Genomic DNA, 17,200 nt, shown 5'->3' on the forward strand with positions numbered 1-17,200 from the left:
CAAAATGCACACGGAGTAACTTCCGTTTTTTTTTTTTTGCAGACCCATTGAAATAAATGGTTCTGCATACGGTCTGCAAAAAAACACGGAAAGCAAATACGTTCGTGTGCATGAGCCCTTATGCTTAGACCTACATTGATTGCTAGAACACAGAAGCTGTGGAACTCTTCACCATGTGTTGCCCCTCAGGCTGCAGTTGTCTTCTGAAGAGCTCCACACACCACTTCTAGTGAACCCTTTGGGTCTCAGCATATGGACCACACTGACAAGGTAGAACCTTTTGCTCTCTAATGTTGTGGTTATGTTTATATACCACTTTATATTACACTCTTTCTTACCACTGTGTACAGCTCTGCAGTCGATGAATCTGTACAGAATAATTAATGGCTATGGACAATTAACAGTGTTTTCCTGAACTTTGATATTGATGGCCTATCATTAAGGCCATCAGTATTGGATCAGTGTGGTATAGAGATGGGCAATTTGATTTGTTCATTAAACAGAGTTCTTGATTAGCAAGGGGCTGTGTCTTCTGCTCATGCAGCTCTCCCCTGCACCATGATTAATAGGGCCAGACATCTCAACTTGGTAGCAGCGCCAGAGCAAGATTGACCAGGCTCGGTGAGATGTCCGGCCCTGTCAATCATGTTGGAGAACGGGAGTCCCTTGAGCAGCGGGGACAGACCCTCACTGCTCAAGAACGTTGATGAGCAAATCGATTCAACCATCTCTAGTGGAGGACCAACTTCTGGCACTATAGGCGATCAACTAATTAAAGGGCTGCAGCCTCCATTGTTTACCCAGCATAGCGCCCTACACTTTATAATGGCTGGGCCAGATACTGCATCTCTTTCCCATTCAAGTGAATGGGACTGAGCTCTAAAATGTACAAGGATGTGCCTGTAAACAATGAAGTGGGTGCAACTCCTTCTGGAACTCAATCAGGTGGCAGTAGTTGAACATCCACAATCTGTCCTAGGCATAGGCCATCAATATCAAATTATCCCTTTTAAGTTTTAATAATTATATATACAGTGGTCCTTCAAGTTACAACGACCATTGCAACTTTAGTCCATAACTCTATGGAAAAACCCGTGATTGGTTCCAAAGCCCAAAATGTCATCTCAAGATAAGAAAAAGAGAAGTTTTAAGAAAAATATGCAGATAACCAAGACAGGAATAGATGCTGTACGCTATAAATCACTTTCTATGGTGAGGGCAGGAGCCTCTTCAGGGTCTTACATAGTACATACATGTACCAGAAAAGTAAAATGAAGACGCAGTTCACTTAAATGTTCAAAGGAGCAGCTCATCCTGGCACAGACAGGGGGCAGTACATAAAACGTAGTACCACAGAGGATCTACTAGACCAGGCATGCTGAACCTGCGGCCCTCCGGCTGTTGCAAAACTACAACTCCCAGCATGCCCGAACAGCCTACAGCAGGGCATTGTGGGAGTTGTAGTTTTACAACAGCTGGAAGGCCGCAGGTTGAGCATGCCTGTACTAGACAACCAATACAGATGTTTTACCTGAGAAATGGCCATGTAGATTGGTTGGATCTGAGGCATTTTATGTTGAGTCTAGATTCAACTTGATGGGCCAGAAAAGACCATTGTGTGCTGAGAATATTGTATCCCGAGGCCATTGTATCTTGAGGGATCACTGTACTCTTAATAATATTTTTTTGCCTGCTAATTCTGTTGTGATATAAATTTGTGAACAGATTTGTGACATTGCAATTAACTGGGCTGGAGGACTTCATCACGCCAAGAAGTTTGAGGTAGGTTTGGAGAGTATGACATTAATTGTTCTCTGATATTCTTAGGTTTTCTTTTACTCATATCGCCAATTATTTTTGTAGGCTTCTGGATTCTGCTATGTCAATGATATTGTGATTGGTATTCTGGAGCTGCTCAAGTAAGTATGTTTAATCCTATATACTATGGAGTTTATGTTAGTAAATCACTTAAATAGCTTTTCTCTAATTTACCTTTGCTTCATTGCTCTCATGTTATCCATTGGAAGGTTAAATGCTGATTTTCACTATTGTATAATAGTAATATAATTGAACACCTACCTGAGAGAATACATAAAAGGCTTTTCATGGCTTACCCGAAAATGATCTCCATGTATAATACAGTCTCCCATATGTCTGGGGTAGTGGAAAAGCGAAGACTAAATTCTATGCAATGTGTATGGCCAGGTTTAGACTCTTGAGGTAACAACCAGGTTGTTTTGGAAGCATGACAAGGATAGTAGTAAACTTTATAAGGCTAAAAAAAAATGTTTGCGGTCAATTATCAAACTGGTGTAAAGTAGAACTGGCTTAGTTGCCCGTAGCAACCAATTATTTCCACCTTTCATTTTCCAAAGGAGCTGTCAAAAATGAAAGGTGGAATCTGGTTGCTATGGGCAACTAAGCAAGTTCTACTTTACACCAGTTTGATAAATGACCCTGATTGTTCCTTCCAGTTCGACCTTTGATCCTGCAGTTGATCCAGAGGAAGGCAAATACAATTCCATGAGCTAGAAGACAATTTTCCTCATCTCGGGGAGGGGGGGATCTTTCCCAATAATAAGGATTTACAGTTGTGGATCCATAATTCGGGGTCTGTTCGCATTAAACAGTCATATAAGGAATTTTGTGAAAATCACTGCTTATGCCCATAACATGTGAATAAATCCATAGGATTCTGGATGGTAGCTAGCCTGTTTCATTGTGGTTCACAATGGGCAGTTAGCCATTTGCTCCCAAAATATAACAGACTTTTTAAAGGGAATCTGTCACCCACTAATAAAACTACCTGCAATGGCCAGGAGTACATGTTAATACCATTCCGATCTTACCGGTGTATGCCCACAATGCCTATTCATATGCAGATGGAAAGGATTTCTGATTCAAAGTGCCCGATCCCTCTTCTTTTCTCTGATATCTGCTCCTCCAGTAACTTCCCAAGCCTTCCTCCCCCGACATCGTGGCAATTCAGGCGCCACCTGATGCTGTACCAGCGCCTGCACACTATATTCCCTTTTGTGGGCTACTGCCTCCAGGGTGTGTTCTGCGCAGGCACTGGGCCCTATGCTCTTAATGATAGGTGCCCTCTGATGTGAGATGTGGTATTGAAGCACTGATGTCAGGGGAGGAGGAAGCATCAGGAACAAGAGGGCGGCATGGGCACTTTGAAAAGGAAAGCCATCCCAGATGGGCACTTTGTATCAGATTTCTGGGCATTCAGTGCACATACTGATGACTTGCAGGCATGATCGGAATGGTGTTAACATGTACTGCTGGCCATTGCAGGTGGTTTTATTAGTAAAAATGGGTGACTGATTCCCTCTATAGATTATCCTGCTTTACATAGTTGTGTGGGGTCTAAGAAGAATGGTCCTTGTAACGGGCACATTTCCTGGACAGGCCGGTCTGAGCTGAGCACACTGCATCATAGTGATCTGATTCTATGGTCTGGGTCTACCCTCCCCTACTCACAGCATCATTTGGGTATGGGACGGTAGCCCGTGTGGATGGGTTGGAACATCACAGATCACTATATTCGCCTCAGGTGGGCAGCGGACTGTTTCCCTAACCACACAGCCATGTGAAAGCAACCTAATAAACTGTGAAATATGGAGAACGATGTGGAGATTCTGCAGTTTAAGATTACCAATGTATCTGGATACAGGAATAAAACAGAAGAGCTAGTGCTTGAGAGATTCTGGGCCCATACACCGTATGATATATTAAATGGCGCTAAGTCTCAGTAGAAACAGAGAAATCTTAAACCAAGCTGTGTCTAATGGATTTTCAACAGTAGGGAGATCTGAGGAGTAAGTTGACTTCAAGGCTTGTGCTGTGAAATTAGATAGTTAGCAGATTATATATGCAGATAACGGCCTTCATCTGTGGGTATACTGCATTTAGGAAAAATTTCTTCTTACAAAAGTTCACAAACATTAAGTTTGGAATAAGACATTTTAATTTTTCTCATCTTCTAAGGCAGGCATCCTCGAACTGTGGCCCTCCAGCTGTTGTAAAACTACAACTCCCACAATGCCCTGCTGTAGGCTGATACCTGTAGGCTGTTCGGGCATGCTGGGAGTTGTAGTTTTACAACAGCTGGAGGGCCGCAGTTTGAGGATTTTTGTTCTAAGGCAACATTCTTATGTACATTTTTTTACGCCTTGTTTTGCCTCCCATAGTGCCTGAGGTGCCAGACAGTTCTGTGAATCAAAGGGAAGCTGTCACCGGGATTTTGGGTATAGAGCTGAGGACATGGGTTGCTAGATCGTCGCTAGCACATCCGCAATACCCAGTCCCCATAGCTCTGTGTGCTTTTATTGTGTAAAAAAAACGATTTGATACATATGCAAATTAACCTGAGATGAGTCCTGTAGGTGAGATGAGTCTGGGACAGGACTCATCTCAGGTTAATTTGCATATGTATCGAATCGTTTTTCTTACACAATAAAAGCACACAGAGCTATGGGGACTGGATATTGCGGATGTGCTAGCGGTCATCTAGCAACCTATGTCCTCAGCTCTATACCCAAAATCCCGGTGAAAGGTTCCCTTTGATTCACAGAAGTGTCTGGCACCTCAGGCACTATGGGAGGCAAAACAAGGCGTAAAAAAATGTACATGTGAATGTCGCCTTAGAACAGGAATCCTCAAACTCTATACCCAAAATCCTGGTGACAGGTTCCCTTTAAAGCTGCCCGATCCCCTTTCCCCTGACTTCATCTGCCAGGGGAGAGTAGTGAGGGCCCCATATGCATTAGACAGTGGGCCACCTGCACTGAATTCAGCGAGTTCACCCAACAATAATCTAATTTGGTTTTCAGCAACCTTAGGCACTCCAGCTGTTGTGAAATTACGATTCCCAGCATGCACACTTGCTTGGCTGTTCTGGGAACTTCCATAGAAATGAATGGAGCCTGTGGGGAGTTGTAGTTTTTCTGCAGCTGTAGTGCCAAATGTTGCTGATGCCTGATCTAATGTGTATGGGAGCTTTACACCTTTACAGGACCCCTAGGGGGAGACACTGGAAGTCCAGATTGCCCGACTTGGTCACGCTGATACAGTAAGAATTGTTAACCATTCTGTGGGGGCAGGGTAATCAGGACTCAGCTACTCCTAGAAGTCCTGTCAGGATTTACTCAGAAATCATAGTAACATAGTACATAAGCCCGAAAAAAGACATCTGTCCATCCAGTTCGGCCTGTTATCCTGCAAGTTGATCCAGAGAAAGGCAAAAAAAAAACTGAGGTAGAAGCCAATTTTCCCCACTTTAGGGGACAAAAAATTCCTTCCCGACTCCAATCAGGCAATCAGAATAACTCCCAGGATCAATGACCCCTCTCTAGTAGCTATAGCCTGTAATATTATTACGCTCCAAAAATACATCCAGGCCCCTCTTGAACTCTTTTATTGTACTCACCAATCCTGCTCCAAAGCATAAAATGAGCCATATCATAGAGATCTGCTTCTCTCCCTCTATCATATGCTGCGTTCAGATAGGACAAGAAATCATCTAGCAGTTTCCAGGATTTAAATTTTGATGGCGTATCCTCAGGATAGGTCATTTATATGTGATCTGTAGGGGTCTGATCGCTGTTTGAGACCCAAGCACTCCTGTGATCAGGGGGGGCCTCCTTGCGGCTCACCAAGCACAGCGCCTTACATTTGATAGCGGCTGTGCTTGGAAAGGCAGCTCAGTCCCGTTCACTTGAAATGGACTGAGCTGCACATGGACCACGTGGCCTGTGAACGCAACATTACACGGCCTAGGAAGAAGCCTAAGCACTGACAGAGGGGCAGCTGTCTCTTCAATCAGCTGAATGGTGGGAGTCCTAGGAGTCGGACCACAGCCAAAACTGATCTTGATGACATATCCTGAACATAGGCCATCAATATGAAAATCTTGGAAAACCCCTATAAAGGAGTTTTCCCAGGATTACATTTTTCATATGTCTAGATATTGCTGTTCTATACTTCTTATTTCGCCCCTTAGTCTTCTTTTCATCCCCTCTCAGACCATTCACTTAATATGTCCAGTGCTGGTGGTAAAGAGCCATTTCTGGTGTGCCCTTGCTTATCGACTGGGCTGCACAATAGTAGGAGCAACTCAGACACTCTTATTTAAAGGGGTTCTTCAGTTTGGCATGTCTTCCGTGCTGCCGCCAGAACTCCGTAGCGGCCCCATTGACAATGGGGCCGGAGCGGTAGTGTTCACCCGCCGGAGTTCCTTGCCGCTAGAGTGAAAGTAGCCTTAGCTGGAAGAATACTGGATCTTATTGCCGTGTTTTATACATCTTTATAAATGAAACTATTTTTCAGGTACCATCCGCGTGTTCTCTATATAGATATTGATATTCACCATGGAGATGGCGTACAAGAAGCATTTTATCTCACAGACAGAGTCATGACAGTTTCTTTTCACAAATATGGAAACTATTTTTTTCCTGGAACAGGTAAGACAACAAGGGTCTGTGCACAGAGCTAAATCAACCACATCCATTATTAAACTTAGGGGAGTGAATGATGTAAGCCAAAATGATAGTTGTCCCCAAAGTTCAGCTGGTTGCTGGATGCGGTGGTGGCTTAGGGCTCTTTCACACCTGCGTTATTGTCTAAATGGCATAGAGTTCCGTCGTCGGGGCTCTATGCCGGAAGAATCCTGATCAGGATTATCCTAATGCATTCTGAATGGAGAGAAATCTGTTCAGGATGCATCAGGATGTCTTCAGTTCCGGAACGGAACGTTTTTTGGCCGGATCCGGAATTAATGCCCATTGGAAGGCATTGATCCGGCCTTAAGCTAAACGTCGTTTCGGCGCATTGCCGGAGCCGACATTTAGCTTTTTCTGAATGGTTACCATGGCTGCCGGGACGCTAAAGTCCTGGCAGCCATGGTAAGTGTAGCGGGGAGCGGGGGAGCAGTGTACTTACCGTCCGTGCGGCTCCCCGGGCGCTCCAGAGTGACGTCAGGGCGCCCCAAGCGCATGGATCATGTGATCGCATGGATCACGTCATCCATGCGCATGGGGCGCTCTGATGTCATTCTGGAGCGCCCCGGGAGCCGCACGGACTGTAAGTATACCGCTCCCCCGCTCCTACTATGGCAACCAGGACTTTAATAGCGTCCTGGGTGCCATAGTAACACTGAAAGCATTTGGAAGACGGTTCCGTCTTCAAATGCTTTCAGTACACTTGCGTTTTTCCGGATCCGGCGGGCACCTCCGGCAACGGAAGTGCATGCCGGATCCCAACAACGCAAGTGTGAAAGAGGCCTTAGCCAAAAGGGCAGGGCTTTAGTCTTTTTCCTACTGTAGTCACACCAGCAATGGGAGGAGGCTGCTGCAGCCAGCTGTCTTACAGTCAAACACAGGGCAGTGAGGAGGAGAGCGCGGACATGGTAGAGCTTTTTCTCAGTTATAACCCGTTATTGATCAACTAAACCTCTTTTCACACCAGTCTAACTGTCATAAGATTTGTAGCTATGAATCTTAATGACCTATAGCACATGCGCCTGCCAGCTGAAGGCACCTGAGTGGGTCCCATAAAAATCTTTATATAGCATCAACATAGTCTGCAGCGCTGTACAAACCGAGTCATAAATAACATAGAAACAAACAAGAGGAATGAGGGCCCTGCTCAGAAGAGCTTACAGTCTGAGAAGATGGGGATGAGACAAAAGGTAACAAGTGCTTGATCTGCACAATGGTCTAGCCATTTAGGAGTAGTTCTAAGGCCGCATGAGGCTCATGTTCCATTCCCATGTTCATATGTGCACGCATTGCTGAGAAAACAATGTTTTAATATATGCAAATTAGCCTCTAGGACAGGGGTGCACAACCTGCGGCCCGGGGGCCACATGCGGCCCTCAATACCATTCTATGCGGCCCCCAGCCATCTGGTAGCAGACATGTAAGTCTATGTCTTGTGGCTGCTCACATGAATCTTTCATGTATTGTCCCATTAGATGGGAGTCCTAGAAGTGTAACTAGACATTTAAAATATATACTGTATGTTCAATATGCCATAAATATAGTATTTTACTTGATAATACCCCTTTAAAGTTTATTTTCGGCCCTTGGAATTGGTTCAGGTTGACAATGTGGCCCTCAACCAGAAAAGGTTGTGCACCCCTGCTCTAGGAGCAATGGGGGCATTGCCATTACACCTAGAGGCTCCCCTTTCTCTGAGACTGCTGCGTCCTCTCCACTTTCATTGTCAGGGCCAGGCATGATGACATTTTCACTGCCTGGCCTGGTCAATCAAAGCGAGGAGGGAATGGCCGCTTTCCAAGTGGTTCCAAAGAAAGGAAGCTCCCTCTGCCTCCCATCAGCATCCCTGTGATCTCAGTTGCAGGGTGCCCAGGCTTTGACATGGAAGTCAGGGATCTAGTGAAGTGTCTCCATGTCAATGTCTATATTTGAACAAAAACCATAAAATCCTGCACTGGCCACTAAGCCGAATAATAGTTACCTGCTTATCTATTACAGGCAGGATTAGAATGAGGGGAAAGACAGGATCCACCATTCACAACTGGTGATGGTCAAAGCTTTTCTGTTATTTCCTTGTACAGTGACCTCTGCACAGGTCACAGAGCATGGCCAGAAAACTCCCATAGAAGTCAGTGAGGTCCTGGCTGCTGTAGTGCAATTTTCTTAATGCTTTCTAAATGCTGTTAAAAACAGCTCAAGCAAGATGTCCGCCCCCATAACGTCCAGGAAATAGAATGAAAAAAATCAGTGATCAGAAAATAAATACCGACCCACACTACACACTGTTGTACAGTATATGGTTATCATGCAATCCTGCCTAGGATATGCTATCATGGTCGATCAGCCTGACAGGAATGCTTACCAATGTGTAGTCTATGTTGGTTATCATGGAATCCTGCCTAGGATATGCTATCATGGTTGATCAGCCTGTCAGGAATGCTTACCAATGTGTAGTATATGTTGGTTATCATGGAATCCTGCCTAGGATATGCTATCATGGTTGATCAGCCTGACAGGAATGCTTACCAATGTGTAGTATATGTTGGTTATCATGGAATCCTGCCTAGGATAGGCTATCATGGTTGATCAGCCTGACAGGAATTCTTACCAATGTGTAGTATATGTTGGTTATCATGCAATCCTGCCTAGGATATGCTATCATGGTTGATCAGCCTGACAGGAATGCTTACCAATGTGTAGTATATGTTGGTTATCATGGAATCCTGCCTAGGATATGCTATCATGTTTGATCAGCCTGACAGGAATGCTTACCAATGTGTAGTATATGTTGGTTATCATGGAATCCTGCCTAGGATATGCTATCATGGTTGATCAGCCTGACAGGAATGCTTACCAATGTGTAGTATATGTTGGTTATCATGGAATCCTGCCTAGGATATGCTATCATGGTTGATCAGCCTGACAGGAATGCTTACCAATGTGTAGTATATGTTGGTTATCATGCAATCCTGCCTAGGATATGCTATCATGGTTGATCAGCCTGACAGGAATGCTTACCAATGTGTAGTATATGTTGGTTATCATGCAATCCTGCCTAGGATATGCTATCATGGTTGATCAGCCTGACAGGAATGCTTACCAATGTGTAGTATATGCAAGTGCCAGAGCGTAATGTGTAGTGAGGCCCAGCCCCTCATCCCTCTTAGAAGCTCTGGAAGTGAAGGCTATTCTACATTCTAGGACAGGTTGCTGGTAGCCATTTTAAGTTATTCTCTGAGAACCCCTTTAAGGATTTTTCACTTGGCTTCCCTTTTGCACATAATTAACCTTCTGTTTTTTGCCTATTGTCTTGTTTCAGGTGACATGTATGAGGTTGGAGCTGAAAGTGGCAGGTATTACTGTCTGAATGTCCCATTAAGGGATGGCATTGATGACCAAAGTAAGTGCTCACAATATACAATCTGGGTGAATAACCCTAAACATCTAAAAACCGAGCTGATGTTGGCCATAGCAACCATCTAGATGACGGCTTTACAGGGGTATTACCATTTCAGACAATGGGGGCATATCACTAGGATGTGCCCCCATTTTCTGATAGGTGTGGGTCTCACCTCTGGGAAAATGCAGCCGAAAATCAATCATGCAAAGTGGTGGTTGACAGTACCAGGTCTGGCCACCACCAAGCATTCCTATTGGCCCGCTGAAAATAGCAGACCGATGCGCTCGGCTATTTTCAGAATCACAGTAGAAATGAATGGGAGCGCACTGTGCTTGCGCAGCCAACGCTTCCATTCACTTCTATGAGGCAGAGGGAAATGGCCAAGCCAGCGCTCTGCTATTTTTGGCGCCTCATAGAAATGAATGGAGGGCAGCCGCGCATGCGCGGTGCGCCCTCCTTCACTTTGCTGGTTGGTTATACGAGATAGGTGTGGGTTCTAGAGGTGGGACTCACAACTATCAGACAATGGGGGCATAGCCTAGCGATATGTCCCTATTGTCTGAGATGGGAAAACTCCTTTAATTGTTCACACTCTGGAAAAATAAAAGCTGGAGTAGTTTCTCTGGGCAACACTGACTCTTTTTAAGAATCTGTTTCATGTGAGGGACCCTAGATGTCTTGTGAATATTCCCACCAGTAGAGGTAGATTCTTAATAACCAGTCGGTGCCTTATTCCATCTATTACACGTGTGGCTTCTTTCCTTTCTGTCTTTAAAGGTTACAGACACCTCTTTCAGCCTGTAATTAAACAAGTGATAGATTTCTACCAGCCTACCTGCATTGTCCTACAGGTAAAGACTACAAACTGGCTCTGGGTTATAGTGCATGTGCCCTGTGATCATTATAAGGGGTCTGTCGCCCCATAAACTGCATTTTGGTTGGTGGGGTCACACATTGTATCTCCTATTTACTAAGTGGGTTTCAGTATACCCTTACACAGGATTGGTAGAAGCAATACCTATTGAAGTGACTGTTTGGCTCCTGCTTTAGCCCATATTCACTTTTCTTTAACCCTAGTGTAAAGGGATTGTTCCACCATTACATAGCAATTATTGTACGATTATCATAAAACATTAACCGTTTCTAATTTATATACTGTTAAAAATATGATCCAGTGAAGTAATGTAATTTTCTTACATAGTATGGCACCACCTGGTGGTCAAATTAAATAGCAAAGTGTATGTCCACCTGCCTAGTGCTGGTGCGCATGTGTGCTCTTTGTAGATCACTTGAGATTGAAATAGGAAAGATCTAAGGAATAGAACCTCTGCTTAGCATGGTAGTATAGCTGAGAAGACCCCTTCTGTAGGGAAGGTATAATAATAGACTATATTATCAGTTGCCAGAGGGGGAAGGAGACTGATGCTGTCCAGAGCTTTCATCCAGTACTACCGATTAGCAGCAGTGCCAAGGAGAACACATGTTCATACCACTTTAATTTGCTATTGGCAGCATTTCATGACTTATGGTATTAAAATAATTTATGGGGGTGACCCATTTAACCCGTTATTTACTTCTTACAGCACTGCATCCAGTGTAAAGGGGCAGTAGACTGTTTATGTGTAGCATATATATTACTCATGTGTGTCATGTGTGTTTGGCTCTCTACGGCCCATTATATGAGTGCCTTTATTTGCTGTACTGGCCCATAAAGGAATGCCCCCCCCCCCATGGTTGTAGATGGACATTAGGGATACTGTACAGCACAGCATGCAGCAATGAATTAGTTACTGAAAGTAGAAAGGTGATTTTCTTATCTGCATATTTCTTCTTCACTTGTAGTGTGGCGCTGACTCACTTGGCTGTGACAGACTGGGATGTTTTAACCTGAGTATTAGGGGACATGGGTAAGCTGGGCACTAATCCTTATTGCGTGGCATGTTGACAACAGCAAGACTTTTTTCTTTGTGTATAATATATTATATGGGCTATTCTTTGAATGTCATACAGTGACTTACAATGCCTGCAGTGCTGGCATGAGATCCTTTATGTATTCAAACCACCACATTATCCATATAGCAATGTATTTAGTCATGTGAGTTAAAGGAATAGTCCAGTTTAGGATTTTGATGATGTAATATCAGGATAGCTGTACAAAACAAGACCGGCACTCGCTGGATGCGATATCTCTTCTCTTTTTATTTGTCACATAAAGAACTGTGACACGTTTCAGCTTGTGAAGTGAGCTTTTCTGAAACAGTCTGAGATGCTCACTTCACGAGCCTAAACACGTCACGGTTGTTGTTTGTGACAAATAAAAAAAGAAGAGATATCGCCTCCATTGAGTGCCAGTCATGTTTTGTACAGCGTACATGGGAGATTGATCCGGGACACGAGCACCATGCCACTGAATCAACGGACTGCCGACTGCACCATTGTTGGAAACATCAGGATAGGTCATTAATATCAGATCGCGGGGTCCGACTCTCTGCACTGCCACCAATCAGCTGTTTGAAGGGGCTGCCGCCCCTGTGCAAGCGATGCATCCTCTTCATCCACTGCAGTGTCCTTACAATGTAGATGGTGTGTAGGTAGACATTGAAGAGGTGCCTCGCTCCCTTCAAACAGCTGATCGGTGAGAGTCGCCCCCCCCACCTATCTGAAACTGATGACTTATCACGAGGACAGGACGTTGATTTCATGAAACCACAATCCCCCTGGAACACAAGATCTCAACCACATGGCAGAAATAAGGGGGCATATAGTCATTAGAATTTCCCAGTAGTGTAGCCTCTGGCTTTTGGCCTGTATCTTCAAAAGTTTCATACCTCGCCAGAAGGCCGTCTCAGATTGTCAGAGTGAATTTTATTTTACCTCAGGCTCAAAGTGGTTTAAGTATAAGAGAGCAAATACTATCTTCACTGGTCCCTGCTGCTCTCTGTGCTGGAAATGTCCTTTCAGTCAGTCACTGGCCACATGGTTGACGCTTCAGCAAATGATTTTTTGAGCGGGTACTTTCCTTGTGTTAAGACAGGAGCACGAATAGAGGGCAGTTGCAGGGAGTATCGTCTCTTATGATTTTAAGCCATTGAAAGCCTTCTGGCACCAGTTTTCTTCAGACAGGAGAGCCCCTTTAGGCTACATGCACACGGACGTTGTTTGTTTCAGTGTCCGTTATTTTTTTTTATGCGGACCCATTCATTTAAATGGGTCCGCAAAAAATGCGGACAGCACACCGTGTACCTTCCACATCAGTATGTCCGTTCTGTAGCCCCGCAAAAAAAAAAAATAGAACATGTCCTATTCTTGTCCATTTTAGGCATTGTTACAATGGATCCTCAAAAAAAACCAAAAAAAACGGATGGCATATAGATGTTGCCCGTTTTTTTGTTTGTTTTTGTCGTTTTTTTGCGGATCTGCAATTTGCGGACTGCAAAACACATACGGGATGTGCATGTAGCCTTAGCCTATAGTTTTTTTACTCTCAGTAAACATTCTATGTATGAGCAGTGGACTGTTATATATAACTTTTTTTCTTTTTCTTTTTATATCCATAGTGACTGTGTTCAGTATGTGAAAAGCTTTAATATTCCCCTGCTTGTACTTGGAGGGGGTGGTTACACTGTCCGCAATGTAGCGCGATGCTGGTGAGTATCTGTAGCAATAATCTCCGACTTTTGGCACTCTGGCTGTTGTAGAAATACAACTCCCATTATGTCCTTATGGCTGTCATGGCATGATGGGAGGAGTTGTGTTTCTGTAACTGCTGGAGAGGTATAAGTTAGGGAACATTGATTTCTAGGAATTACTGAAAAAACCTTTTAATATCGTTAAATATTTCTAGTGTAATATGTTAATTGGCTTTAATTAATCCTATTTTTTATATTGTGTTTTCCTGCTCACATTTCTGGTGAACTTCAAATCTTCTTTTTAAATGTACTTTAACGCAGGTTCTGCATATAAGTAAATGGGGGTTTCTGTGGGTGTCGCACCCCAGTGTAGATCAGCAGATTGCCCTGCAGCAGTTATCCGGTCACGGTGAGCCCCTGCCCATTCATAAAGTAAGATAAAGATGTAGACCCCTATTTCTCTGGGCCCTGTAGGAGGGATTTTCTTGAGCCTCTCATGTTGGTGTTAGCAGCATCAAGCACTGTATAGTGTCTGAATACAGTATACTGAAAGTAGCATTGTGGCTGATTTGTTGCTGCGGTATTCTATTGTAGCTGTCGGATGTGAAATACATATAAGTGGATGAGGGTGTATGAATTCCTATTAACCTGTGTTGTTCAGTTTGTGGACTACTCTCTCCAGGCCATTCTTTGCATTGGTTTTTAATTGACTTTAAAACGGAAAAATTAAAAGGAGAGAGTGGAGCGGTTTCCCATATCAACCATTTGGAATCTATGGTCAGCTGCTCCACCTTTCCCTTGCAGTAGAATTGATACAAGCACCCTGACTATGTCCTGCTCACACGGCTGCTGGTTTGTTACATTGTATCCACGTAGATGAGTGCTAGAGATATGAAATTCGGAACCATACAGAAATATGTGTTCTTGCCCTGTTTAGCTCACAAAGTGTTTCTTTGCCAGAAATGTTGTATGTAAACTGAAGCAGAAAGTACATTGACTGAACTTCTTTTACCCTATACAGTCCCTTTTAACGTTTGCTAATTCTGGATTTGTGTTTTTCAGGACGTATGAAACATCATTGCTAGTGGATGAAACAATTAGTGAAGAATTGCCTTATAGCGGTAAGCGTTTGTCAGTTACCTGATTTTATGGCATGATTCTTATAGTGCTTTGTTTTATCTTCATTAGGCTACTTTCACACTAGCGGCAATGACCTCCGGCAGGCTGTTCCGTCGGGTGAACAGCCTGCCGGATCCGTCCTGCCGCTAGTGATCGTGTGCCCCCAGACTGCCGCTCCGTCCCAATTGACTATAATGGGGGCGGAGGCACGACAGCGCCCGTCGAGAGGCTGCCGGAATAAAACTATGACATGTCCGATATTTATTCCGGCAGCCTCTCGCCGTGCCTCTGCTGGAACTCCGCACCGCCCCCAATGGGGACGGAGCGGCAGTCCCGGGGGCACACGGTCACTAGTGGCAGGACAGATCCGATAGGCTGTTCACCCGACGGAACAGCCTGCCGGAGTCCCCTGCCGCTAGTGTGAAAGTAGCCTTAGATCAGACAGATTTAGTAAGATATTAATTCATTGACAAAATATAGCTTTGTGTGAAAATTCCTTTGATCCTTTTTCTGGATTTGATCACCATAAATTAGAAATGCTTTGCCATAACCTATTTCCAAGAGAGTGCATGATGTTATTTTCTTGGTTTGCTGAGTACTTTTTTTTTTTTTTTTTTTTTTTATTGTTCTTTAGAATACTTTGAATATTTTGCACCGGATTTCACCCTTCACCCGGATGTCAGCACGAGGATTGAAAATCAGAATACACGACAGGTTATATAGAGTCTTCTTTTTCTTTTTTTTCACACGGTGTCTTTTTTTTGTAGAAAAATTATACAGTATCGGCAACAGAAATCCGAGTCTGACTCCGATTTCTGCCACAGATTTGAAGTTTGATGGCCCACTGACCTGCAAATAGATTAGCCCCATTCATGTGATATCCCACCATGATCTCCACCATAAGTGGAAACTGATTTCCACTGACGCTGATTTGAAATCCACACAGAAATCTGTGGGATCATAGTGGTATGTGAAGGAATACTCAGAACCTTAAGACTTTGTGGACACATTTTTATCTCTAGCTACAGTAGCATAATCTGTCTAAGTGGATCAGTTTAGCCTAGAGTGTTCCTTCACAACTGTCCTCTTATACTGCATTTCGACCGTCTTTTATGTGTACATCATTTGCAGAACATAACATTTCTCTTCTTACAGTATTTAGATCAAATAAGACAGACAATTTTTGAAAACTTGAAGATGCTGAACCACGCTCCCAGTGTTCAGATCCATGATGTCCCCTCTGATCTTCTGAGTTATGACCGCACAGATGAGCCAGATCCTGAGGAGAGAGGATCAGAGGATAATTACAATAGGTGTGTTTTTGTTTTGTTTTTTGTTTTTTATATATTTCCTAGATTCCTGAAAACCTAGTTAAAAGGTGACTGGTAAGTGGATTGGTGAAATATATGCCTAATGTTAATCCCCAATCTGAACGGCGTATCCTTTACTATATTTAGAATGGCAATATCTATCGGTTTATATCTCTATCCTTTTCCATCTAATGTATTCGTTGAACCTGCATTGTTGACTGTCTTTTATTGTTTCTAGGCCTGAAGCCTCGAATGAGTTTTATGATGGGGATCATGACAATGACAAGGAGAGTGATGTTGAGATTTGAGCTTGACTGTATGTCACTTTACATGTATCAGACTTTCCAAGCTTTTGCATTGTCAGTTTTATGACCAATATTTACAGTATTTTTTTGAACATTTTTGGACCAGGTAAATTTTTGCTGTCCAGCAAAGATGCACGGTTTTTCTTTTTTCTTTTTGACAATGGGATTTTAAAGATTAACTATTGAAAAGTGACTTCTCTGCACACTTACAGCAGTCAAGGCTACTTTTGGATGCTGGATTAATGTCAAGGATGAAAAATGTTTTAATACTTCATCTCTGGAGGGAGGGATTCTTCTTCCCAAAACAAGTTGTATTGTTTTGATATAACCTACTATCATAACTCAGATCAGCTATTGCATGATGAACGGAAGAGACTATTGTGGAGCACTTGGTTTTGTTTGTAGTTGGCAATTTATACTGTGGAGACTGTTCACTTTGCCGAACTAAAGTAAGTTTGCTGGAAGAATGCTTCTAGAAGATTTTACAAATGTAAATATGTAGGAAACAACATAAAGATTTTTAATATGCCCATCTTGTCTTGATTTATTGAATTACAACATGTATGTGTATATTTATATATGACATTTTAAGTGAAAATATGAGATGTCTATATCGGGGCTGCATTTCAAGAGCCGCAGTCATGGAAATCTGGTAATATGTTTGAATAGTAAATCATTTTTGAATTTTTAACTAGGGTCTGTCCCATTGAATTGCCTTCTCTTCAATATTACAGATGTTTACTGGATACCCCAAATGAAAGCGTTAGGGTCCATTCACACATCCGCAAAATGGGTCCGCATCCATTCCACAATTTTGCGTAGCAGGTGCGAACCCATTCATTTTCAATGGGGCCGGAATGTGCTGTCCATATCCGCATTTGCGGATCTGCACTTCCGGATCCACACTTCCGTTCCGCAAAAAAATAGAATA

General features: G+C 43.3%; 1 protein-coding gene across 2 annotated transcripts in view; it reads left to right on the plus strand.

The window, feature by feature from the left end:
- Window positions 1–16,801, plus strand: part of HDAC3 (histone deacetylase 3) — a 28,659-nt gene extending 11,858 nt beyond the window's left edge. For both annotated transcript variants that reach the window (XM_040441471.1, XM_040441468.1), the window contains exons 5-15: window positions 1,726–1,782; window positions 1,864–1,919; window positions 6,337–6,470; window positions 9,826–9,906; window positions 10,684–10,757; window positions 11,749–11,813; window positions 13,464–13,553; window positions 14,598–14,656; window positions 15,289–15,368; window positions 15,810–15,967; window positions 16,203–16,801. In XM_040441471.1, coding sequence (XP_040297405.1) covers window positions 1,726–1,782; window positions 1,864–1,919; window positions 6,337–6,470; window positions 9,826–9,906; window positions 10,684–10,757; window positions 11,749–11,813; window positions 13,464–13,553; window positions 14,598–14,656; window positions 15,289–15,368; window positions 15,810–15,967; window positions 16,203–16,272 — 924 coding nt within the window. In that variant the 3' untranslated portion in view covers window positions 16,273–16,801. The remainder of the gene's footprint in view (window positions 1–1,725; window positions 1,783–1,863; window positions 1,920–6,336; window positions 6,471–9,825; window positions 9,907–10,683; window positions 10,758–11,748; window positions 11,814–13,463; window positions 13,554–14,597; window positions 14,657–15,288; window positions 15,369–15,809; window positions 15,968–16,202) is intronic.
- Window positions 16,802–17,200: the final 399 nt, after the last annotated feature.

The sequence above is a fragment of the Bufo bufo genome, chromosome 1 (assembly GCF_905171765.1).
Source record: "Bufo bufo chromosome 1, aBufBuf1.1, whole genome shotgun sequence".
NCBI classification, from domain to species: Eukaryota; Metazoa; Chordata; class Amphibia; order Anura; family Bufonidae; genus Bufo; species Bufo bufo.